The 27,017-nt window shown below is 46.9% G+C and overlaps 1 protein-coding gene across 1 annotated transcript in view; it reads right to left on the reverse strand.

Annotated features, from left to right (window-relative positions):
- Positions 1-8,399: 8,399 nt before the first annotated feature.
- CDH4 (cadherin 4) overlaps positions 8,400-27,017 on the reverse strand; it is a 479,348-nt gene continuing 460,730 nt past the window's right edge. The window contains exons 10-15 of the mRNA XM_009643736.2: positions 24,274-24,416; positions 19,718-19,951; positions 18,414-18,647; positions 12,885-13,024; positions 10,826-10,966; positions 8,400-8,606 (exon numbers count right to left, since the gene is read on the reverse strand). Of these exons, the coding sequence (XP_009642031.1) occupies positions 8,400-8,606; positions 10,826-10,966; positions 12,885-13,024; positions 18,414-18,647; positions 19,718-19,951; positions 24,274-24,416 (1,099 nt within the window). The remainder of the gene's footprint in view (positions 8,607-10,825; positions 10,967-12,884; positions 13,025-18,413; positions 18,648-19,717; positions 19,952-24,273; positions 24,417-27,017) is intronic.

Genomic DNA, 27,017 nt, shown 5'->3' on the forward strand with positions numbered 1-27,017 from the left:
GCTCCCTGCTCAGGACCTGGTCCGTCCCCACTGCTGGGTGGGGAATCCCAGCTCCCGCGCCGCAGGGTTCAGGCTGGGAGCCCCCGGCCCCTCTCCCCTTGGCATCCAGTGCCCTCTCTGCTTTGCACCGACCTACAGATCTTTAATGTCTCATTAGCTCTGTCCCCCCGCGCAGGGTCTGCCCTGTGTGGGAAAGCAGGGCGTTGTAAATAATAACCCGAGCATCGCTGCTGCCGTCTGAGCAGAGGGAAGTGCCGTGGAAGCACTGCCGAACCCGTCCCTCGGGGCACCCTTGCTGGCCCTGCGTGCCTTTCAGTTTACGCTGGGATTAAGAAGGATGCTGGAGCTCTGGCTAATGCGTGTCTGCGGCGTGGTGCTGCCATCGCCGTGGCTGGAAGAAGGGCCGGAGCTATTTTCAAGGTAACGAGTCAAAGGCGCTACTCAGCCGGGTGTCTGTATGTCCCAGTGCCCCCTGTATGTCCCAGTGCCCCCTGTCTGTCCCACACACACCTTAGTCCTTTGCAGCACTTCCAACCCTGCTTGGAAGAGGGAGATGGATTGCTGTGCAACAGAGCTGCTCATGGGGCCTCCTTCACAAGGAATTTGCGTAATAATAATAATTAATAATAATAATCATCATCATGATCATGGGGGAAAAGAAGCCAAAGCTCAGTCGCAGGGCTCCCATTAGCACCAGTCCATGCTAACGCTGGGCAGAAAGGATGTGTGCGCCGGGGGCCGTGAGGGTAAAGGTGCTCGGCTGAAGCACGCGCCTGCTCAGCCATAGGACCGCACCGGGCCATTAGTTACAGTCGAGCAAATTTTTCATTATACGTGGAAGGAATTTGGAAAAGAAAAAAAAAAAAAAAAAAAAATTCTTTTATCTATTTTTTTCAAAATTTTTTGAGAAAAGGAGACAGCTTGGCCAGTGGTTAATAAAAGCATTTAATCTTACCAATGCTTCCCCAACCCAGGGTCTGTTTTGACAGTAGTGCAATATTGCATAGAAAGTTTTGGTTGGTCTTTTTTTTTTTTTTTTGGTTACCTAAAAACTGCTTAAAGTGTCTGTTAACTCAGGTTTTGGTTAAAAAAACTGCTCTCTATTAAAATATTTTTTTGAAAAAAAAAAAAAGGTCTTGGCAAGGCAGAGGTTTTTATTCTGGAAAACAAAGAAAAGTTCACTTATTTCATTTATTGGGGGAAAAAAAAATCTCTGCATGCTTCAGTTTGATCTGAACCAAATTCCACTGCAAATTCTGGCATCTGTCTTTGACTTGGGAGACAAAAAAACCCACAAAACCAAAAAAACCCAACCCAAGAGCCTATAATAATAACTGTAATAATGGTATTATTTTTAATTTCGGTACAAAAGTCCATGGATTTAGGGGAGGATGGCTGTTTCCATCAGCTTAGTAAAACTGCTCACATGGTCCAAGTTAAGCATGCAGCTAAATCATTTGAGGAACAAGGCTTTCTGCAGGCAGATAAGAGCCTAATACCATGATGATGAGAGCCCAGACTTCTACAGATAGCAGAAACTAATATTTGTGATGCAACAGCCTTGCATTATTCAGTAGTTAAAAGATAATTCTAAGAAACAGAACAGCTTGAGAATTAGCAAAACTAGCAATAAAATATTCTTAGTTGACTCCAGGGGGAAGTAAATTGCCATGTACAGGATTTGCATTCATCTTAATGTTTATTAAAAATGAGACAGCACTGCTTTCCGCACGCTCGGCTGGAACAGCTCCACGGTTTGCTGGAACTGTGCATCCTTCCTGGCCCTTGCTCAGCCCCGGGTGAGCGTGGGACCTGCTGGGCCTCTCGGTGATGCATGGCACGTGTGGGGTGGTGTTGAGATGAGGGTGATGGAGCCCCAAGGTCCGCTCAGGCCCTGCAAAACTCCCCGGGATAACGCGAGCGTTTGCCGCCAGCTCTTGCTGCTAATGTTGCGCGCCGGGCAATTGCTGCTCAGCCTCCCAGCAGGGTGTTTGTGCCCCCCCCCTCCCAGGGCTCTTGGTGAGACGTCAAGGGAAGAGCAGCTTTCGAAAAGCAAGAGGCTGATGGCCCTAAAGAAAGTGTCTGCAGGGAAGTGCTGCTGCATCCAGCAATGCTAACGTGACGGCGTTCGCACACTCTCTTTGCTACGCACACAGCAGCGTCTCCAAACATGACTTTGCTCCTGCACGTGCTGAGAAGGTGGAGAAATACAACTGGGAGGGAGCAGCAAGCTCAGGCTGCCTCCACTGGGTGTCAGCTGGTCCGGGGTGCTCTGTCATCCCCCAGGCTGTTTTTGTTCCCAGGCAGTAAGAGCTGGCTGCTCTTCTGGCTTTTGCAGCTCACGTGCACAAGCTGCGGGGCAGGCAAAGGGGCTGGATGTCCATGGCTGGTATCAAGGTGCTAGCAAGCAAAGACCCCCCCCGAATGTGCCTAAATTGTGCTAAAGCACGAAGACCTTGTGTCACAGGAGAGAAATTGCCACCCGAGTGATTTGCACCGACAGCTTAGTGCAGCACAAACGCGTCTGTGCTGGACTGCAGGAGGAGCCTGCACCACCGCCGCCTTGGGGATCGAAACAAGGTGGGCTGAGGGCTCTGCTCCTTGCTTTGCTGAATGCAAATCTCCCACCACCAGGCAAGTGCAAAAACACCAGGGGTCTCCGAAAACCCCACTGATATCTGCGTACGTGGACCCACGCCTGCAACCAGGCCGTTTACTGGCTCGCTGGCAAGAGTTAAGTCTGCCTGTTAGCACTGAATGAGCTCGGGTGGGCACGTGGGGAAGGAAAAATGAAGTTAAAAAAAACTCCAAACCAAACCAAAAAAAGCAAGTGAGACTATTCAAAAGGGGGACTTTATTTTTATTACACTGGAGCCAGGCGTCAGTGCGCCAGTTCAGCTTTGATACACAATAAATCAGCAAAGCTGTTACTCAGTTTGGAAACCAAGATTGCAGTGGCACTAAAAACACATCGAAAACATTTACTTTCTTCCCTTTTTTTTTTTTTTTTTTTTTTCCCCTTTTTTTTTTTGGAAAAAAAATGGAAAAAAAAAAAAAAAAAAAATTCAGCTTCGCTTGGGCAAACCACTCTTACATAAAAGGCATTAGGTAACCCTCTTTTGTTTTTGGTACAAAAATGGTACAAACAACAATACAAAATATTTGTGCTGTTGACGGTTACAAAAAAAGGTTTTTGAACTGGGTTAACGGACGCAAATTGCTTTTGCGCGTCAGCGTGAATACAGCAGAACAGCAGAAGTCTTCCTTGAGAACAACCACAGTCATGCGGGCTGCTACACAGCTTCTCCATCGTAAAAGGAAACATGCAAAATCATAATTAAAATTAAAAAAAAAAAAAAAAGAAGAGAAAGTGCTCCAATTATACACCTATATGTTGTTAGGTTTGTTTTTTTTTTTTTTTTTCCCCTATTTGATTTGTAGCTTCAAGCACTAACTACATTATGTACACATTGTGTGAGCAATTGTACATGGGGTTGGCGTGTACTGGAGAGAACTTTTTATTTTTCCCCGTGAAACTGAGTTAACTTTGCGTGGGAGACACGTTGTCTAACTGCTGTTTCAAACATATGCTTTCATCGTTATACAGCATTCCCCCCCAACATTTTTTTTTTTTTTGCACACTTACAATGAAGAGCTCCAAAAGACGTCACAAATAAAAGTCCCGTATTTTACCTTTAATATGGGTTTTTTTTTTTTTGAGACTAAACAAAGTTGCAATCTTGGCATATTGTGTTGTACAGACCCTGCACTGACCATCACCATTCTCCAATGCCCCAACGTCTACCCTACGCAAAGCAGTTGCAGGTGACACAGCCATCTCCTAAGTCCACTTGCTCCTGGAGGCTTGAGTCAGACCCAACTAAACCTAAGCCCCCCTTGAGAGAGGCCTGAAGTGGTTCAGCCGCAGGGGGGCCAACTCCCCCCCCCCCGCCCCACCTTACAACCACCAACGGCATCGCCTGGTCCAACAAAAAAGAAAAAAAAAAAAAAGGAAAAGAAAAATGCAAAACCAGAAGCAAAACCATGACTAGCACTTGGGACACCTAGAGGAGCCTTGCCTATTTGCTGTCATGAATTACCCGCCGAATCTCCTCGTTACCTTGCAAAGCATTTCCGTGACTGATGCTTCTCCCTACTTACAGGCTACACAATAAATAGACCGGACGGGGGCTGCACCGAGGCCGCGGGGCCACACTTTGCCGGAGGTGGCCACGGGTACAGAAGTGACGCTGGACCTGCAACGCTCCCTGGCTTGGGGATGTGCAGTCTCCATGCCCAGCAGGTAGGGAGGCCACAGGAGGTGTCTGGTGTGCCCCAGCGCCCTGGGAGCCTATCATCCCCATCCCTTAGCTAGCACAGAGAGCTGCGGTGGTGTCCCTTGGCAGTGCTACAGGGTATGGGGGTAATGGGGTGTAACATTGGTATTTTGGGGACAGGGTCCCCTCCACCTGCCCAAGAGCAAGTCCTTCCCCACTGCCTCATGGAGTGCAAAGAGCAGGGGCTTGAACACATCTGCACCACTTTAATTAGGTTAAAAGTACGTTTAATTTACGCTTTAGTTTAGGTTGGTCAGAGAACAAGAACTCTGGCCTCAATGCATTAACTACTTCTGTGGCCTGTAAGACAAAAAAAGGGCAACTGCATGCCCAGCCAAAGCTGCCATTGCCCCACCCCGGCTCCTTGTAAGCCACCGTCACCTCCAGCTGTGAATGGCAATGCCATGTCACACCCAGGAGGCTCGGGGGGGGGCAGAGCAATGGCACACTCACTTTTTCAATGGCACTCCCTGGATTAACGTACGTTTTCTTAGCTGTGTTACAAACCGTAAATAATAAGCAAAAAGGTTTGTGAAAAGAGATCTATTTTCATTGCTCGATGTGCTCCTCGCTTACCTTCTGCCGGTCCCACTGCGAGGAAAGGGGCCTGACACTACTGCTACTGGTGGGGCTGTAAAGCTTCACAGTGGAGGATGCAGGGAGGAGGAGGAGGAAGAGGGTGAGGAGGAGGAAGAAGAGGAGGAGGAGGTGGTCCGGCAGAGTAAGACTGAGCAGAACTGGGTCGAAAGACAATAAAGTAGTTGCTTTGATTTACAGGCTTGTGGGGTTGAGAATGGCTGGGTTGGAAATGCTGCAGAAAAAATATCCGCTGATTTTAAAAAGTCACCAATGGAAACAGGTTGTTTTTTTTTTACTCAGTTTTGTTTGCCTTAGGTTGCATAAATGCTCTTTAAAACCTGCAATGTTCAACTCTGACAGCGTCTCCTTCATGGCCAAGCGTTTCCTTTCACCGCACGGCACCGCTGGGTGACAGCGGGGCGATGCACGCTGCCGACCGGCCCCTACAGCCTCCAGCCCCGGAGCCGTCCCACACCACCGCCATCCCCTGTCCTACCTGAGATCCATCACCCCAGCCACAGCCGACATCAAGCACGAAGTGCTCTGGAGCTGGGGTTTAGCTACTGCTCTGGGGTAAGCAGGGCCAGGCAGATTGCACAGCACGGCTTACGGTGGAGACCCAGCCAGCCCGCTCCGTGGAATCCGCACGAGCATCCCAGGAGCCGTGTGGAGCTGGCAGGCAGCAGCAGCAACCCAACGGATGGACAACCATCGGCATCGCCCCGGCTCTCCAGCCACGTCCTTCTCCTGAGTTGGTGGTGAGTGAGGACACAAAACACTGACGGGTAATAACCAGCAGGAAACACTAAGTGCATTTTTATTATTCACTACTTCTGCTGTGATCGGGCAGCTTCTGCGGAGGTGCAAAGCCCAGATGGTGAAATACTCCAGCCCGTGGCTTTTCTAAAAAAAAAGGGGAAGAATCCAGGCTGCCGGTGGGTAAGAGCAGAGGCTGCCGGGCAATGCAGCCCCCCCGCCCCAGGCGGCTGGAGGACAGGGGCTGCAAGATTGGCCGAGGGCAGCCAGGAGAAGGTGGACAGGACGTGGCAGAAGCAAACTAAGACTTTCATCGTGGTCACACAAGACGACCAAGTTCCCAACTACAGACCAGGAATTTGGAAAGGCATCAGGCGCCGGCAGTTTGCTGGGCACTGCACTTCATCCCGGCCGAGGCACGTGCTGCCCGAGGCACAATGTCCTCGCCTTGCTGCTGCCATCGGAGCCGTCCCTCTCCCAAGGTCCGGGCCATCGCCTCCTGGTTTCCTCAAGAAGCTTGAGTGAGCATGTGTTTGCTCTCCGAGCCGTGAAAGGACAAACTGACCCATCAACTGACCGACCGACTGACCGACCAAGACAAAAAAGAAAGATTGCATCCTTGGTAGTTAATAACGTACCGGTAACGTTGGAGTCCCCTCGGGCAGACTTTTACCACATTCCACTTCATACAAGACACATTTCAAATGCTCATTAATTTACAGAAATTGCATTTTATAGAAAATATGATACAATGAAATATAAAATGCACTAGGAGCATTTCAAAAATCTATAGAGACGATCTTGCAGCCTAGTATACCCTCTGAAACGAAGTCCACTCATCACCGCACGCTCTCGTCCTCTCATTCTCCCGCTCTCGCGCGTGCACGCTCCCCCCCCTCCCTCCCCCCCGACTCTTAGCATTCAACTTGAGAATTAATCAAGATATCAAAAAAAGCGGGATTATCCCCTGGATAATCACCTTCCAATACTGTGCACATTCTTGGATTTAAATGAAAATATATCTAAGCGCTTTTACAAGTTTTAGCGAACCCACTGCAAAATCGTCTGCAGAATATAAAACACAGGTAATCCAAGATTTCATAGCACATTAATTAAGTGGCTCATAATCCATTAAATGTGGTTTATATTACACATCCATGCAGTCTAAATCATTTTACAAACATTAGACATAAACCCACTAGTCCAAATCAGTAAAGGAAAAATGTAATAAAAAAAGCTAATAACTATTTGTTATTGGTTAAACTGACCCTACATATAAACTAGGTAGTATGCTACCATTTATAATACTGATGTTGAATTATGCCTGGATGCTGCAAAACCTCTTGCTTGCTTGGCAATGCTTCAGCATATTAACCACAAGATACTTAACAGGCCCTCGTTGCACTTCTCCAAAAAAAAAAACATTTACTACAGATAGCAGCGCCTACCCATCAAAGAGAAAGGACACACATTAGCTGAGTTACACGATGTCGTTGAGCTTTGGCTACTAATGCTCCGCGGCATTAATATTGTACTAGACTAACGTCGTACTTACTTACGGATGGCAAAAGTGCTGATAAACTCTTCCTGCCCTTAGCACTGCCCCGGCCTCCAGTGCAGTCGCTACCCAACCCCTTGCCTTTCCCGAGGAAAACAGCATCGGCTTTGGTGCTAGCAGGCGTCCTCGGAGATGCAGGACACCACCGCCCAACCCAGAAGGTATTTACATGACTCAAGAGGTGGTGGGAGCCAAAACGCGCCGATAGCATAAAAACAAACAAATGGGCCTTTGGTCGTCTCACGATTTACTTTGTAGGGTTGAGGCAAGGGCTGCGGGAGATTTCTGTGGCAATAACCAAAGGCTTTATCAATGCTATAGTTCTATGCAGCTACATTGAGTGTGACCAGGTGACCGCAGAGCCCCCAGTCGGAATTTTGCATCTGATAACACTGAATTATATACAACATGATGACTAGTTCACCACCTGCTGAGGCTTAAAGATGGCTGTTAAGATTTTGACTCAAAACACCCCCCCCCCAATCCTCTTCCTCCCCAGAATGAGTCACCCCCTTAAAAAAAAAAAAAAAAAAAAAAAAAAAAAAAAAAAAAGAAAAAAAAGAAACAATCTCCACAGTTCCTTTTTGTTAACTCCTTCCCAGCTAGAACTGGCTTAGGGTCACAGGGAGTGCTGCCCAGGATGGTTGTATGTTTGTTTTCATCACTCCTGAGATTGAAGGGAATCTGATACATGCACCAAAAGGCACTTTCATATATATATATATATATATTTTAAAAACAGTGCTTCTGTTCTAAGAAATTCAAGTTAAGACAGAGTGCCTTTCACTCTCTTTAGTCATAAAGCAGATAAACAAGCAATATCCCAGCTGACATTAAAAAAACCAAACCAAAACAACAACAACAAAAAAAAAACCTGCAGCAGACAAGTGTTCATGCGAGACAGCTCAATATTCTAAAAAAAACAAAATTGGAAAGGAAAAAAAAAGAAAAAAAAAAAAGAAACCTCCTCTATCATCACTAAAAATAACAATACAGTCAGCAGGGGATGTTAATTAAAAAAGCTGCCACATCTGTACAGTTCTTGCTTCTGCATCGGCTCTTTTTGTTAATGTTGTTGTCTGTGGGTTTGTTTGTTTTTTTAAATTGTTTTTTTTTCTTCTTCTTCTTTTTTTTTTTTTTTTTTTAAATTTAAATTATGTGAGGTCAGTTTAATCTTCTTCACCTCCCCCGTACATGTCCGCCAGTTTCTTGAACCTGGGCCCCCAGTCATTAAGGTAGTCGTAGTCCTGGTCCCCGGAGCTGGAGGAGTTGAGGGAGCTGACGGAGCCAGCGGTGGAGCCGCTGCCTTCGTAGTCGAAGACCAGCAGGGAATCGTAGGGGGGGGCCGTGGGGTCGTTGTCTGCCGCACGCAGGCCCTTGGGGGGGAAAACACATGGCGTTAGTACCCATCATGGGGATTTATGGTGCTGGTACCCACCATGGGGATTTAGGGTGATGGAACCCACCATGGGGATTTAGGGTGATGGAACCCACCATGGGGAATTACGGTGATGGAACCCACCACAGGGATTTAGGGTGATGGAACCCACCACAGGGATTTAGGGTGATGGAACCCACCACGGGGATTTAGGGTGATGGAACCCACCGTGGGGATTTAGGGTGATGGAACCCACCACGGGGATTTAGGGTGATGGTGCTATGGAAGGGCCTTTGGGTAAGGGTCTGGGCTGGTGGGATGCTTGGCATCCCTGCAGCAAAGCTAAAAGAGGAGGGTGAAAAGCTAAACGAGGATGGGGACAAAATAAAGGTCCTGGGGCTTCCCCGTGCCTGGCTGCCCCCAGCAGAGAATTCGTTAACTCCCAGCACCTCTGTAAAAGCTGGATGGAGGGAGGGGAGGATCCAGCTCTGGATCTGGGAAGCTCTCAGTTCTGGACAGTGTGTCTTTTCTGGGGTTGCCTGTTAAGATTTCCATCTTGGCCAATGGAAGAACAAACAGCATGCTTCCTCTCTTACCCATAGCCATTATTTTAATTTTGATGATTTTGATTCCTTTAGGTGGAAAAAGAAAAATCACTCCGCAAAATTCTGCAGTTAGGAGAGACTTGGGGTGCGAAATCCTGGGCAGAGGTTGGGAAGCATCGCTTTGTGCGTTGTGGGCGGCAGGGTAAGCCTGCCACGGAAAGGGCCTCGGGATATGGAGAAATGGAATTGCTTTGCTGCAGCCCAGCGTCAGGAAAATCATAGAATCATAGAATGTTTTGGGTTGGAAGGGACCCCTGGAGGTCATCTAGTCCAACCCCCCTGCAGGGAACAGGGACACCTTTAACCACATCAGGTTGCTCACAGCCCCGTCCAACCTGGCTTGGAATGTTTCCAGGGATGGGGCCTCCATCACCTCTCTGGGCAACCCCTTCCAGTGTTTTACCACCCTCATTGTAAAGAATTTCTTTCTTATATCCAGTCTAAATCTCCCCTGTTTTAGTTTAAAACCATCACCCCTTGTCCTGACACAGCCGGCCCCACTAAAAAGATTGTCCCCATCTTTCCTATAGGCCCCCTTTAGGTACTGAAAGGCCGTAATCAGGTCTCCCTGCAGCCTTCTCTTCTCCAGGCTGAACAACCCCAACTCTCTCAGCCTGTCCTCATAAGAGACGTGGAGCCTCGTGGAACAGACCTGCGACAAAGCAAAATGTTCTGCATTTGCACCTTCAGAAAGCCCGGTCTCAGCGTGGGGAGACGGAGCGGGATTTACTGCAGCGAACGGCAGCCGGAGCGTGTGTAAGAGCGAGCGAGTCTCCACGTGCATGGATGGGTGCAAACGTGTGCGTGAGGGATGGGCAGGAACAAAGGAAGAAGGAATTTTAATGCTGAAAATGAGAAAAAGCGCAGCAGGAAATGGATGTACTAATAGAATGAAAGTGCTCTCGCATTCATTCTTCTGACTTAGGAAATGGATGGTGTGTTTTGCCTTGGAGGAAATAACGCATTGATTGGTTTGTAACCACTCAATCACTCAAAACTAAAAATGAGATAAGAAATACTAAATGGATAGATATTTGTACAAGCAGATAAAGGAGCAGTAATCTAACATAACATAAAGCAACGCGCTCTGATCTGAGATGAATCTTTCTGTTCTGCAAACTCTTTGAAGTTTTGGACCAAATAAAGCTCACTAGGGGAAGACACAGACTGCTGAAATAATTACAAGCCAGAGATGGGGCTTTTGGCTTTAGGCAAACCATGGAGCTGCCTTGCCACCACCTCCCCCACCAGGACGACATTCCTTTGGCCACGTCCAGACAATGCTTTTACTGACAGCAACTTCATGATAATCCAAGAGAGAGCGGGATCAGGTTATACCGCCCGGATTCTGGAAAGCACCGTGTTTGTGAGACCCGCCAGTCAGAAATCTTAGGCTTTTTGTTTGCACCTTGGCTTCTTACAGGCTCAGTGCCTTTATTAGGCCAAGTCCTGCGTCCTTTGCTCATGCCAATCATTTCCCTGGCTTTGATCAGGCTCCTCATGTGAGTAACGGCATCGCTTGCTCCATGCAGCCAGGAAAATGTTGCACAGCTGATGTTAGCTGGCTGCTCAAGCTTTTAAGATGTGACACAGGACACCCTGCAGAACATACCTCATTAATAAAGTCACCAATATCCCCTGGATGCGGGATTACTGGTCTTATAGGATACTGCGGGTCAGCACCAATAGGGCTTTCCTTGTTCAGCACGTGATCCATGGTCTCTGGCTGCTGGAGCTGGCTTAAATCGTAATCCTGTGACAAATGGAAAGGCACAGAGTGAAACCAAGAGCTTTTCGTTCAGATCATCTACTCACCCAATGTACAAACAAGTCGAGGGGTCTAATCCTATTTCAGCTGAAGTTCGATGGCAATCTTTATCCCCGGGTATGTAGCACTTCTCTCTATCTAAATTACAGATGAACCTGGCCTCTGAGTCACTCATACAATTGGCCTCCGAAGAATGTATCTTAAAACAGAAGTTAAATGCAGTATTTGAATACTTTCTGAATATTTTACATTGGTGTGTAAATCTTCAGGATAAAAAACTGGCTTCGGTTTGCGTGTGCGTAGGTACGTGCATACCCTTTTGATGAAATACATAATATGATTGTATTTGTACCGGCACCACGGTGTTGGTAGACATATTATTGCAATTACATTTGTACAGAAATAAAAACATTAAAATGTGTATTGCATTTATGCATGTAGGCCTTTCAAAGTAATTATGTTCTTTCTGCCTGTGAAAAATCCCAACAGAATAGGTTTCTATCAAGGAATGAGAACCAGGTAATATTTCATTAAAAATGTATTCATGTAGGTAATGGTGTTTTGCTGCTCTTCCTTTGCTGTTATTTTTAACGAAACCTTTCTAAAATATTTAAGCCTACAGTGTAGTTGCCTGAAAGCAGATACTTCAGCTGGTTTGAATGCTTATAACAGTACTTTGTTCTACCGGTAAAACTATTCTTGTGCTCAGAGAGGGATGATTCAATCTCCAGGAGCAATATTTATAAATAACTTGTCAGTGACAAGAAAAAGAAATGCTAATTGCAAGGATTTTTTTTCCGTTGAGTAAGAACTTCACAAGTTTTGGGCAAAGTCCCTGCCTCGGCTGCCCGCGGTGGCTCTCGCCAGGCTCACCCGCTCGCCTTCGGATGCCACCGGGACCTCCACAGTGGGATGCACTGCAGTGGTTTCGTCTACTCCGTAAGCACCAGCCCCAACCACCGACCTGAGGACACACTGACCCCAACCACGTGCACGGCAGCCTCTGCTCAGACCCATGGACCATGCAGTCCATTTAAGCAAGCAAGAATAAAGCCACCATATGATGCAGAGTCACATAATTTGGTGAACATCATATCTGAGAGTGTCAAGGGCTCTTATGTTAGGTAGGAATAACAAAACAGCGGCTTAAACGTGAGAGACAAAACTTTGCAATTTTAGCTGAGGAAATACATCCGGAGCAGAGGGACAGCACATGCCAGGAGTGCAGGCCAGGGAGGTTTTCATGCAACATCAGCTTCGGTGTCTGTAAGAAGAAGCCACTGCAGAAAAGCTGACGCATTCAGGCAGACCGTGGCTTAGGGCTCTGTCACCAGGCAAAGCTTTGCCACCGTGCGCTTCGCGGTGAAAAAGAAAATCCCCAAATGTAGTTAGACATTTCTCACAAACCACATTGAGAAATTAAAGGCACATTAGAGACGATTAAGGAAATGCAGGGAAAGCCCACAGAAGCTCTAGGCTCAAGCAAGCCAAGGCAAGTGCCTGCAGCCACAGGTCTGGGGGAAGGCGGTAGCTGCTAGCTGGTTTTACTAAGATCTTGGATGGGGAATGGGAAAACCCACCATTTTAATGACCAAAATAGCAGAAATATTGTTTGAATGTGAGTGTCAGTAGATTGATTTGCAGTCCCTCCCCAGGAAGCTGGCCTAGGGGGTAGCAAAAGGGTCCTGTCTGCACAGGAGAGTGTCCCCATGACATGCTGCACCTAAGCTGGCTCTCACCGATGTCCACGCCACACTGGGGAAGCCAATAAAGCTGCCTGGGCATAAACAAGGGTGAACACAACCCTTTGTGAGTACTTTAGTGAAAATAATGTGGTTTCTGCCTTTTTGAGAATATAGACTACCCAGCTGCTCCTTGGCCATGACCTGCGGGCTCTTCTCACCTGGTCTTCTTCTCCACCTCCCTCTTCGTCGTACTTCAGAATATTGTCCCTGACGTCGTCCTCGGGGTCGATCAGGAGCTGCTTGGTATGGCGCTCCTTCTCCCGGCGTTTCATCCACACCACGAACAGCAGGACCATGGCTGCAATGGAGAAGAAGCGGGGTGAGCTGGGGTCTTACATGGTGCATGGCCAGCTGCGCGTGTCGGAGTGTGGTGGCGTGTCCTAACACCTCACGTGTCCCTTCTGCTATGGAGAACCTCGCTGGCTGCTAGTAAGAGGAATAAAATTTTATCCTATTGCGTGTTCTCATTTATAAGGGAGAGATCAGTGAGAGCTGTAAATACTGTGACAGGCCTCCACTGCAAACATTTCTTTAAGATCCATCACGAATGCTGGCTGTGCTGATGTTTATCAGAAGTCAAACATGCAATCAAAGGAAAAAGCAAACAGAAAGTGAGAAAACTGACGCTTTCTGAAAATATTTGATCTAAATCCTGAATTTTCAGGATTAGATTTCTACCTTTATCTTATTCAGGGGCATAAAATAAAGGTGGAGGAAAGAGAGCTGCAGGGGGGCTGAAAAGCAAAGAGGTACAGGTGACCAAGACCTTTGCACAAGCGGCCGTTCCACCAGCGTGATGCAGCGATGCCCGCTCAGGTCGCGAGCGCTGGCCAAGGCAGTCATTTTGCTGCTGCCTGCAGCACGCCACGCAAGACTGGTTTGGGGAGGGTGGGTAATACTGGGTCGCGCAATCCACTTTGGATTGCTTATACTCACTTACACTCTTTTTTGGTGAGTGAGGGAGGCTTTCCAGACTGCCAAGATCACATTAGCCAGGACATTAGCATATGCATTTGACCATGGACTTGCAAAGCAGATCTAAGATGGTTTGCAATCCTTTCAGAAAGCAGGGCTAGCGGTGCAGACAAGGGAGAGCAAATCTGGTAGCACACAGCCAACCTCCTCAGGCACCAGCATTTACGTGCCAGGCCCTGGCTAATCTCTCTCAGTACAGTAAGAGAGAGAGAGATGAACAGTTCTTGAATCATGAGAGGTTTTCCCCCTCTCAAACAACTTTACCCAAAGGGAATGCTGGCTCCCTGCTCCACAACCTCCTCCTTCAAAGGGCCGCCCACATCCCAGAGGCTGTGCGTTCCCTGTGAATTATGGCATGGAAGTCGCTCTGGGAGCTTAAGTCCCCGCTAACATAAGGCAACCAGATCTTGTTGTCTTCAAGAACCTGTTAATATGTTAGTTTTCATTCACATACTCAGTAGCTGCAAATAATGCCATCAAAAATGAAATTAAGCCTGGGCAGCCGATGCAGTTACACCTCCCCATGTCTGCTGTCCCTCCGTTCTCCATATGAACCACACATGGAGTTTGACGGTGGCAATCTGCAGGAGAAGGAGAGATAGATGGACAGTGGAGGTGGGAACGTGTGTCCCAGGTTCATTTCACTTCGGTCAACCCTTGACTGTGCCAAAACAATGCAGCCAACACAACCGAACCCAGGCAGGATGGAAGATCCCAAAGTCTCGGTGTTTTTTTAGCTACATAAGGAGAACAAGCAACTGCTGTTCCCCACCGTCTCATACTTTGCAGGCTTTTCTCTGCCTCTTCATGGAACCTTGGTGTCACCTCACCGAGGGCAAGGATGGAGAAGAGGCCAGACCCTGGGGACACAGGTGGGCGGCCCAGCCTGCAGCCCCACGGCGTGGGGAGGTGGTTAGGAGGATCTGAATTTTCCCTCCCAGCACCGAAGTGTTTATACCCAACAGGAATTCAGTGAAGTGAGCAGAAGAGGACCGGACAGCTAATTATTGCCATTGTCTGCCAACTGGCTGCCATCCCTGCCTGCCAGCTAACAGAATTGTTTTCAGATAGTTCAGCATTTCTTTAATGCTTATCCTAGATCTATTCAAGAGAGAAAAAAGAAAAGGAAAGAAAATGTAACTCTTATCTGCAATATAAAACCTCAGCTATTTAGCAGACTATTGAAGTCCTTTTTTCGTTGTTCCTTTTCAAGTCTCTCACAACAAGATACCTGCCTAGTCCACAAAGACAATATTATAATGGTTACCAGGGTTTATCTTTTTCTTTCTTTCTTTCTTTTTTTTTTTTTTTAATCCTTTTTTTTTATCACCTTGTTAACAGACAAGGGAGAGCAAATCTGGTAGCACACAGCCAACCTCCTCAGGCACCAGCATTTACGTGCCAGGCCCTGGCTAATCTCTCTCAGTACAGTAAGAGAGAGAGAGATGAACAGTTCTTGAATCATGAGAGGTTTTCCCCCTCTCAAACAACTTTACCCAAAGGGAATGCTGGCTCCCTGCTCCACAACCTCCTCCTTCAAAGGGCCGCCCACATCCCAGAGGCTGTGCGTTCCCTGTGAATTATGGCATGGAAGTCGCTCTGGGAGCTTAAGTCCCCGCTAACATAAGGCAACCAGATCTTGTTGTCTTCAAGAACCTGTTAATATGTTAGTTTTCATTCACATACTCAGTAGCTGCAAATAATGCCATCAAAAATGAAATTAAGCCTGGGCAGCCGATGCAGTTACACCTCCCCATGTCTGCTGTCCCTCCGTTCTCCATATGAACCACACATGGAGTTTGACGGTGGCAATCTGCAGGAGAAGGAGAGATAGATGGACAGTGGAGGTGGGAACGTGTGTCCCAGGTTCATTTCACTTCGGTCAACCCTTGACTGTGCCAAAACAATGCAGCCAACACAACCGAACCCAGGCAGGATGGAAGATCCCAAAGTCTCGGTGTTTTTTTAGCTACATAAGGAGAACAAGCAACTGCTGTTCCCCACCGTCTCATACTTTGCAGGCTTTTCTCTGCCTCTTCATGGAACCTTGGTGTCACCTCACCGAGGGCAAGGATGGAGAAGAGGCCAGACCCTGGGGACACAGGTGGGCGGCCCAGCCTGCAGCCCCACGGCGTGGGGAGGTGGTTAGGAGGATCTGAATTTTCCCTCCCAGCACCGAAGTGTTTATACCCAACAGGAATTCAGTGAAGTGAGCAGAAGAGGACCGGACAGCTAATTATTGCCATTGTCTGCCAACTGGCTGCCATCCCTGCCTGCCAGCTAACAGAATTGTTTTCAGATAGTTCAGCATTTCTTTAATGCTTATCCTAGATCTATTCAAGAGAGAAAAAAGAAAAGGAAAGAAAATGTAACTCTTATCTGCAATATAAAACCTCAGCTATTTAGCAGACTATTGAAGTCCTTTTTTCGTTGTTCCTTTTCAAGTCTCTCACAACAAGATACCTGCCTAGTCCACAAAGACAATATTATAATGGTTACCAGGGTTTATCTTTTTCTTTCTTTCTTTCTTTTTTTTTTTTTTTTTTTAATGCTACTTTTTCATGCACTTGTGGAAAAAAACCTGTGCCATTAACGCCTTTACAGCTACCTTGGAAAAAAAAAAAAAAAAAAGACCTTCAAAGTGTCAATAGCGGATGTAGTGCACTCTCCTTCCTTTTATTCACTCTGCAGAATGGGAAGTGCTATTACTGCTGTTAGACCCATTTTCACTCTGCATGTAGTTTTTCTTGAAATCTATTGTCTTCACCCTTCACAATTTTTTATTGCATTGCTCTTCTAAATGTGTTATTCGTGCAGCTAATACATCAGGTATCAGGAAGAAGAAAAAACCTTTGAGCGACGGTAAAGCCAGAAACTTCCTTCACCTGAGCAACCTCAGATCTGTCCCCTTGCTGCTGCTTCCTTTTAAAGCCATCAAACTTTTGACCTGCTGACTCTAAAATGGACAAATAGCACAAAAAAATCCTGCATCTGCCTTTTTCCAGGCTATTGTTCCGAGGTCACGATATAAAACAGATAGAAAGGAGGCAAAACACTGGAAGGATGTAACTGGAAAACTGCTCATCGCAAATTACATTTTTCATCACTGATACAGTGCTTTGCAGCTCTTGAAGATAAAAAAAAAGTCAATTAGAATTACAATGAATGTAAAAATAAGCTTTTGTAATAAAAACCATAATTTAAAATGGGATAATGTATCTGAAAATGAAAAGAGGAATCTCCTAAATCAAATGTCCTTCAGCTGAAGTTAATTTCAGTCAATAGGATTTTCAACTGTTTAAATCATATTTTAGCACTGGATTAATAGGAGAGCAGCAAAAAGAAGTCTCGTGTTTTATCACCTCTGTGGCTTCCAGTGCCAACTTTTAGCCCACCGGCAGCAGCACGCCCCGGCGTACCAAACGTGGAGGGGCTGGCCAACACCATGTCTTCTTCTGGGCGTGCAACTGTGGTGCGTGCGCAACCAGTGCCCTTGCTGAAGGGAGCAGCCCAAAACATTTTGCTATTGGGACCCCGTACCCAACGAAGGACGGAAATTGTGCATCGTGGCTGTGCATGGGGATGCTTCCACTGGCTCAGATGGGCTGGATGAGGAGTGGGGACTGCAGGGCCACAAACACCCAATTTTCTTGCTCGCTCTCCAGACTGATATGGTAAATCAATAACACAACGACATATTCCCATCGCTGGCCCAGGAGGGTGGATGCTTGCCCAGAGATGACCCATTCTCTTAATGTACCATATCAAATCCACATTAGGTGACATTTGTAGCATACGTCGCTCTGTCTGCTCTCTGTTTAAACACATTGGGGGTAAATATTAAGTGTGATTTAGCACCATAACTCCCATTAGCTTTAATGGGAGTCCCATGGTTTCATCCTGTGTTTCCTGATGAATATTTACCTCATTGTTCATTTCAGCGCTCGTTTTTATCTATTCCTACTGTGCCAACTCCTGCTTGAAGTTATAATGATGTAATTTTTATTTTTAAGTGTGTGCACACATGGTTATTGGTAGTGCTCACGAAAACCCGGGACTAACAGCGTCGCTGGGCAAAAGGCATGGCTTTGCCTCGAGCAAAGGGATGGCCAGCATGTACCCCCAGCCTTCTGGTGCTCCTGACAAACTGGGGAGCCTTCCTCTAAAAACCCTCACAATCCACCACGGTTCTCCAATCTGCTGACATTTTACAAGCAATGGGAGTAGCTACCGTTCTTCTTTTCCTGTGAACAACCAAAAATCTACAGCTATGTGCCAGGAACTAGCCAGACTCTCATAACCACTGCAGCTGGTACTGGGAACCAGTATATCCACAGCCAGACAGGGACCTGAGAGCTATGGGGGAGTCTGCCACAGGATTTTAGCCAAGTCCTCCAACTTTCTCCTGCAAAATGTGGAGAATCATAACACACTCACTACCTACGAGATGCTGTCAGGTGTCATGATGTTTGTAAAGCTACTCAAGTCTTAGAGAAGTCCAACGCACACGAGAGTGCTCTAGCTCGGTTTGCTGACACGGCAGTGAGGGAGGCTCAGATGCAGACGTGAGAACCACCCCTCGCAGCCCAAAAGCTCACGGCTCGGTCCTTTGCATGGCTCTTGAAAAATACCATGTACAGAAATGGGACAGCGGGGGACAGGATGGGAACCGTGACGTCTCCCAGCAGTGTCACCCCCCCTGTCGTACTTACTTAGTAAAATAATGATGCAGATCAAGATGGCAATGATGGCACCCGTGCCCAGCCCCGCTGCAGCCACCGCCCCGATGGTGGTGCAGTCGCCGTTCTCATCACACGGGCACACCTTCACTTTGATGACGCACGTGTTGTACAAGGGGGGGTTTCCTGAGTCCGTCACGATTATCGGCACGTCGTACACACCCGCTTCCAGGTACATGATTCGTAAACTAAGCTGGGCGTAATCACCTGGAGAGACCCAGACAGACAGACAGATGACAGACACTCTGGCAGAGCCTTGCAGCCACACCTCTACAGGCAGGGGTGGCCCGCCAGGGCCGAGACCCGAAGAAGAGGCCATCAGCAACCCACCTGGGCAGGGCAGCTGCAGGCTTCTGCCCTAACAACCAGCCCGTATGTTGCAAAATACCGTGTGTTTTCACTGCACTGCTGCACTAATCTCCCTTGATGCCATTTGCAACGCCAGTTGCATGCATTTAAAATGGCACGAAATGCAAACACTGAAGCGTGGGTGATGCTCCCTGGGTCTCAGCTGCCCCAGGCCACTGCGCAGGCTCTCTGCTCGCCCACCCTCCCACCCTGGGACTTTTGGGAAGCCCATCGCTCATCAATGATATGCTCAGCCAGGTAATCCTTCTCGTGTTCCCTCCCATTGCGACTCAAGACTGAGCCCTGAGCTGTGAGGGCAGAAGCCGTCGCCCCTGGCAGAGGGTGCCAGACCTCAGCGAGGGGGAGCAGCTTGGAAGCCAAAACCAGCCCACGGCTCCACGACATTCTCCATCCTCTACTAAAACTACCAATAAGAGGAGCAATTAGGGTCATTTGTGGTTGCACGCTGCAATATAAAAATCCTTCACATACTGGTAATCTTCACACTTACCTAGCCCTCCTGGTTCCATGGTAAATTAAAAGGCTGCCTTTATGCAATTATGGTCAGAGAAAATGAACATTGATCCTGATTGTGGCTTATGACAATTACACTGGAACATAAGGAAGACTGATAATAGCTTTTTTCCCCTTGGCCATTATGGATGATTTATACTCTGTTCACTACTGATAACTGTTCATAATTATGAACTGCATTAAAAAAAGCCAAGTGCCAAGGCTCTTAGAGTTATGCTGCAGGTCTGATACAAATCATTTCTGATTAACTATCTTGTCTATAATGTCAGCCATAATGTGCTTTAAAAAATCAAAATCCGATAAAAAAAGTAGGAAAGTTTGGAAGTTTGAAACCGCACGTGGCCTCATTAGTGAATCGCAGTCCAAATGTCCTCAGGATTGCCTGCCCCATTTACCATTCAGCCGTGTTATGGTCCAGTTCTTCCTCACCGCAGATGGCACACTTGGCAGCTCAAAGACAAAGGGCCCAACGTTTGGATCGATGTCAGCATCCGCGGCTGTTATGTTGATGACATTCAGGTTTGGCTTTTCACAGATCTGTGCCTCCTTTGGCAGGAGCTCAGGAGCGTTATCGTTGATGTCGATTAGGTAGATCTGCAGCGTGCCAGTGCCACTTGCGGGGGGTATACCTGAACGGGAGAGGCAGAGCCGAACATAGACCGATGACCATCACTCGAGATGCAGTGGGAATGACAACACCATGGACCAGCCTCCTCTCTGCCTTCCAATTTCAATAAACCAGGATTTTCACCCTCCCTCCTTGGACCTTATTAGGGACATACTGCACTTTCATGGTCCCTTGCTTTAAGAGGTATTATTAAAACTTCCCCAAGCCTCCTAATGTTGCTGTTTTTCACTTCTGCAGAATATGGAGGTTTAGTTCTGCAGATTTGTAGCCTACAGCAATGTCCTTAGTCAAACTCTAAAAATACAAGGAGGTGATGCCAAGCTGCTAGTGCAAATTTTGGTAATGGCTGTTTTGAAGAGGAAAAACCATTAGAAAGATAGCTAACGAGGAAGAAGAGGGCTTGGAGGGAAAAAGAAATTAAGTAGTGTAATTCTGTTGATCAGCATTTACTGTAGCACTTGCTAGCCACTTTTTAGATTTGCAGACTATTACAGTGCTTCAAAGAAAGCCCAACTCCCCAGCCCATCCCAGAGTCAGCCCTAACTTCAGTGGTGAAAGGTCCTTGCTCAAAGCCTCTGGTATGAGCTAACCATCACCAAAATCTTTGGGTGATGCCACTAACCCATGGCAGCAGCAGTATGTCCCAGTGTCTGCATCCTCTCTACATTTGTCCCAACCAGCAGGGATGCCATAGCACAGCAGTCCTCGTCCTCCAGCCCCTTACTGATGAAGAGCCACATTTGTCTGACTAATGACCACTTACAGAAAGTAATACCTGCCCTGGCAAGAGAGAACAGCCTTCCCAGAAATGGTGCAGTATTTTTAATTTCTCTCCCCACACATACATCTGGCAGCTCCGTGCTGGCCTGCTCACCGCCTCCCATCTCAGGCCATGTTGCTTCAGCAATTCTTTTTTAAGTTTGTATTTTCAGTCCTGGCTCTTCCTCCCACTGCTGGGTACAAAGCTACACAACCCTCTTCCCCACTAGGCTTTCAAACATTGCTTCTGCTTCCACAGACTTTCCTTCCTACCTTTCTTTCTCATTTCTCCTCCATTTTTCAAGGGAGCGTTGAAAACTCCGAAGGAGCCCTGAAAATCCTTTTCATGGTTCCTACATAAGCTCTTCAATCATTGATCTCATCCTTTCATCTAGTAAGCATGGGGTAGGTCTCCCTCTAAAACAATGTCTTTGATCAGCCTTGAAAGTTTTTGGAGAGACAGACAGCCCATCAGGATACTGGGGCTGAACATGAAAACTGACTTTTGGGACCAAGCGAAGTGATTTCACCGTTTTCACATTAACCAGAATATCTTCTGGAATGAATGCAAGGCCCACACTCTAACCTCTGAGATTGAACACAAACTAGCAGTCCTGAGGGGCACTAACTGGCACGTGGCTGAAACAACCTGCAATTGCTGCACACGCAAATGCAGTTTTGTAGGGCTGTTGGGTATCGTTGGGCTCCAGTTCCTGGTATTTTCGGTTCTTTGTGCTCCTGAGTGCAGTTCTGGGTCTGTCTCAGGAGAAATGAAAAGTAAACAATTTTTTAAATGTCTAAGTACCACAAACCACGGAACATTTCAAATTATTTCAGCTGCCTTACGTGGAAAGAGCAAGGATGTGGATAGAGCAGGTAGCGATGTACCACAAAGAATCCTCGGACTTTATGCTCAAGAGATGAGGACTACCATAGCACCACTGACTCCAGTGGAGAAGTTGGTCCACTCCCTGAAATTAAGACTGAATTACTAATGACAGTATTTCAAAAGAAAGAGGACTTTACAACTACTGCATCTACATTTGACTGCTGCATTCCCCATCACTGCCTTTTTCACAGCGCTAGCATCAGCACTTCTGGAGCAAGGTAGAAGCCAACTGGCTTTCATGTTCAGCTGCAAGCAGGAGCCACTCCCATCCTGCTTGTGCAAAAATTTCTAAGGAACTTGGGCTACTGTCCTGACAAATCATGGCAGAAACGAAGTGAACTGTGCCTGTGGCTAACTAACTGGCACCTTCTTGCCATTGTGTGCCTGCAGAACAGCAGGAACCTGCGTGCAGGGTCACTAATGCAGCCTGGTTTCCTGCAGGATCGGGCCCTAAAGGTGAGTTCCCATGGGTGCTCTGATACTGAGGAAGGGGCAGAACCCTGCTTCCTTCAGTTACAGAGCCCTACTCAGCTCTCTATTTTATGAAACCTGTTGGAACATGATATATTTGAGTTCTCAGCTTCCCTGTGAGATTGGCTGAAATTGGATGAAGGGTTCAAACGCTGCCAGGCTCCACACTTGTGTAGACACAGTGTGATCCAAGAGCCTCTCTCTGTCCTGGGAAACCAGGCTAAAAATGTGCTGTTGATTTGGATTCTCCTTTTCCCCCCTTACATTGCAGCCAAGACTTCTTAAAGCGAGTATCTCTGCACTGTAGCCCAGGGAGAGAGAGAGCATGTCCAAGGAGTATTTGGCTAAACTTCTTTATCATGTACTGAAAACAGCAAAACGAACTTCAAGGAAACAAGATGCTGCTGCTTCTTCAAGAAAGAAAGAAAAATCCCCACCAAAACCCTTGACCCAAAACCTGTCTTTGATGAGTACGTGATGCTGGAGAACCTGGAACTTAGGAGAAATGTAGAAAGAGTCTATTAGCCTAGATGAGACTTCAGCTGTTAGCCTAAGCACTCCAGGACAGAATTTTAAATAAGGTGTTGCTTTATGTGCATTTTAATGGCTGCAATATACTGGTGATAGATTAATTTTTCAGAATAAAGAGATTTATCTAGGTCCTCACTGTCTGAGCTGCTGAATGATGGATGTGGAGGCACTGATGCACTGCACCATCAGCACCGAAGCCAAGGAGAGGGGTTAACTCCAAATCATGTTGTAATCAGTGCTCGAGATTTGCAAGGTCAGATCGTGAGGATTAGTTTGATGGGTTCAAACTCTACCACTGCTTTTGTGAAGAGCCTCAGCCAACTCATTTGCTCTTGCAGATGAATGCTGCTAGAACCCCTTGAGCCTATTTTGGATTTCACTGCCCTGGCTGCCTTAACAGCGGGGAAGCTTAGAATGGGGCTGTGGGACCACACCAGTCCTACCTGATGGCACAAAGAAGAGGCAAAATTTGGTTCTTGGTACTGCTACTTGGCATGGTAACTCTTCCATGAGTTTGCTTTGCCCCTGTGACCCAGGATGCAATGACTGAAGCGAAGCCTGGACCTCCAGAGCAAGCAAGTTTTCATTAGCCCTGCAAGCACCACTGTACGTGCTTGTAACGGGCATGGCACCCTGCAGCCTGAGGGATGACGAGACCGAACACAAACACTGTCCTGAAAGCACCTACAGAGTATAAGCAGCATACTTAGGTGCCCACAGCCAACCCCAGACTTAATTTTGATGCTGAAGCTTGGCTCTGGTTTGATGTGGGCGCTCAGCACCCTGCAGGGGGAAGGTGAGGGTGGGAGAAGGGGAGGAAGGCCCTCTCCTTGCCCAGGGAAGCTACTCCACCCTCCCCACAGCCTTTTCCAACTGGAGGAACTGCTGCATGAAATACCAGCATGGCCACACCTAGGTATGGTTAGCAAAAAAGTCGTGAACTCCTCCTAGTCAGACTTAGGAAGAGAAATCCAGGGCAGCAGCAATGGACTGCTTGCCCTTGAATGAGGCCAGCGCTGAGGTTCACAGTGCTAATTTTACCAGTCGTGTGTGATCTTTAATGAGTAGACAAGGGGAAGCCTTAACAGGACTTCTCCGTGAGAAGATCTGTACTGGCCTCAGCAACTTTGATAATATAGTATACCAGCATCCAGACAGACTGATGAAGGCTGGCCATTTCAGAAATGGTACCGACAGAGAGAGATTAGCTCCGATGATAGACGAAAGACACCTTTCATGAAAGCCACAGCCAGTTCAATGGACTGGTTTATTTTTAATAACCTCCTACCATCCCTTACAATTATTTCTGGTTTCCTGATGGAAGGCTCCCTGAACCCTCTGCTGAGCGCCTCTGGGACGATTACCAGGACTGGTGTGTTTGGCGGCCCTTGGAGAGCCCATCCCTTTGATATTTTTTTAAGTTCAGGCTACACCACTACACTGAACTCCCCAAATCGATTTTCTATTTGCCCTCCCTTTCCCTTAATAACACTCTCTGTATAATGTGCACATTTAATTTACTCCAGCAATTTCCCGTCCCACTTTCACATTTTTGACCATAAAAACCTGGGAAAAAGATAACTTATACTGACAACTCTGTCAGGGCATCATTTCTCTTAATGCATCACATTAGAGTCTTATTGAAGCATGAACAATGTGAAGCCTGGGCTCACCGTTGTCAGCCGCCAAGAATGTGGCCTCGTAGACATTATTCTTAATGTAGTCTGACTCTCGATCAAGGACAGCAGCAGTAGTGATCTGACCATTTGTGGCATTAATGTTCAGCCAGTTTGCAGGATCTGACAGCTTAGAGTATCTACAGAGAAAGGAAATAAATACATAGCAGTCTTTTCACTGACATATCCTTAATATTGCTTGAAATAAGGTTTTTCTGGACTCCTGACCCATGATTCAAAGGACCTTTGGATGACTGGTTTTGTTGACAAACAAAACGCTAATTGCGTATCTGGTTTTTGACCTCTACAATTATTCAATTTTTCTATTTCTTTCATTTTAAAGGTTTTTCTTTCCACTAAGTGCCATTTACATGCCAGCTTTCTGCTGCTGGGAATGGATACAGCCTGAGGTCTCTGCAGCTGAGGAGAAATGGGGTCTGCAATGACCACTGTGTTCATACGCTCGAATGAGAGGACGGATTCCTGCTCCCTCCTTCGTTTAACGTTGACCTTCCTAAAACAGCTCGTGCTCTAAAGCCATGGATATTCCTGTTTTCTGCCCATCACTAATGAACAACAGTTTGGGAAATATCACATTGGAAGAATGGCAGTTTTCAGGCCACTCTTTTGTATCAGAATGGTATCCTCAGCAGCCTTGGGGACACTACAATGGGAACTCACAAGCTGTATTAAGGAGTGGACCCAAGGGTGAAGCGGTTTCAGGTCTGCTCTCCTGAAACATTTTTATATGTCCCTGAAACAGCAGGTAAGATGATCCTATGCATGTGGGAGGATCGAAGAGAGCAACAACAAGGGGTTCCCCTTGGCAGTCTCCAGCGTGGCCGGGGCTGGAAGGACCCAACGGCAGACTTGCCTCCCAACTATGCAGTCAACTCATAGCCCAGGTCTCTTCATGTCCTATGCAGCCAGCTACGAACATGGCTTTTTTGGGGCAAACTTGTTCCATGTTCTCCAGATCAACGTGTTCTGTTTACCTTTCTGACTTGCTTGTTTTCTTGGTTTTATTTTATTTGCTGCTTTTGATTTCTACCTCTCAGTTTTGTACAGTTTGAGTTGAGATGGACCCTTATTACCTAAACCACAAGCTAATAAATGGCCAAACTATAAATTACTGAAGTAAGCAAACAAAAGCTGAGCTTATTTAGTGGGTAACTAAGACCTGCTGATAGTTTTATTTAAATATGGTGTAGTTAGATAGGCAGGTGGGAGAACTTCTGGCTTCTGGTGAACATCCCTTTCCAGAAATGGGCCATTTGAAACTGAAACTTGAGCTACGTCAACCCATGTGAGCAGGAAAGCTGCACACAGCTGCACGAGCCCCTGCCAAAGGAAAGAATTACATGTCATGGAGCTAGGCCCTTTGGGATGTTTTCGTTTCTTTTTAATATCACTGCTGTGAGTCTCATGCCCTTTCTCTGCTAAATGACCAGGGATCCAGTTTCAAAGCTGGCTTTGTGAATGTGTCTGTGGCTAATGAGGATAACCTGAGATGTGACATTGGCCATGCCAAGCTGTGCCTTACTGGAGATGCTCCTGCATCCTTATCTTCTATTTGTAAGAACTCTGTTTCATCGAAGACTATTTAGGGACTGAAAACTGTATGCAAGGCTCTAGCAGCTGGATCAGCTCTCTGCAAAGTGCTTATCATGGATCTGTAGGCTTAGCTTTTTGGGTATCTTTTTTCCTAACTCACCAATGCCAACTGTGAAGAAAAAACAAAATTATCTTGTGCATAACTCACAAAGACAGAACCCCAACAACGCCCCAACAAGCCTCGGCATTGGGCTGTCCTGATGAAAAGGGGGTAAGAGAGATGGGGCTTGGGTTTGGAAATGTGCTGGTGGATACACAAAAGGTGTGTCCTGAAAGCCCTAGGAAAAAACAACTCAAGTTCATATTCACAGAAAGTCTTACAAGACCCTGCACATGCACTGTGCGATAACAGGAACGGCTCAGCGGCGCCGGTCCTTCTCCCAGAAATGGCAGATGCTTTTTTGGGTTACAGACCATCCACCTCCGGGTTCGAGGGAGTATTCAATCAGAAACGAGCTGTTCTCGCCTCTGAAAACTAGCCTTGGTACAGACGTCGGGGAAATAAAGACCCTTCAAAGGCCAATGTTTCAAAAAGAATGTAAGGAAAACTGGCTTGTTAGTCAGGATGGTCTCTCCTCAAAAGTCACAATACCTGTCTAAGGACAACAAGATGAGGCAGTGAATAAACTATCGTTTTCTAGACCAGACAGCTCTGTGCCAGGTGAAATATTTCAACCTCTTCCTGACACAAAATGTCACAACCGATGTAAGTTTAAGTGGCCTCGGCTGTGGTCATGTTGTATACTCAGGTTTTGCCAAAACATACTGCGGTCCTTATAGACGGGGAGTAAAAAAGAAACAAAATTCTGTGGACGTAGAAGTACCCAAGAGCAGGAAACGCATTTCCCACCTGCACAGACAGAGGCTGAAATACTTGTGGAAGGTGTCACAAGGACTCTCATTTTCACACCCACTTCTCTGCCAATGTATTTCCCGGGGGGGAGGCATGCGAATCGGGGTCTGGAACCGTGGATTTAATCCCCAGGCTGCCTGGGTGGGACAAAACTCAGCAAGTGACACCCTCCTGGTTGCAGCATGGACTAAATCCGATCTTCAACTGCTTAGGCCAAACATCTGACTTTTAGAAGGCTAAAATTTTGCCAGCTGAATCCCATTCATAGGGAAAG

This window comes from Egretta garzetta, unplaced genomic scaffold (genome assembly GCF_000687185.1).
Source record: "Egretta garzetta isolate BGI_Z169 unplaced genomic scaffold, ASM68718v1 scaffold158, whole genome shotgun sequence".
Lineage (NCBI taxonomy): Eukaryota > Metazoa > Chordata > Aves > Pelecaniformes > Ardeidae > Egretta > Egretta garzetta.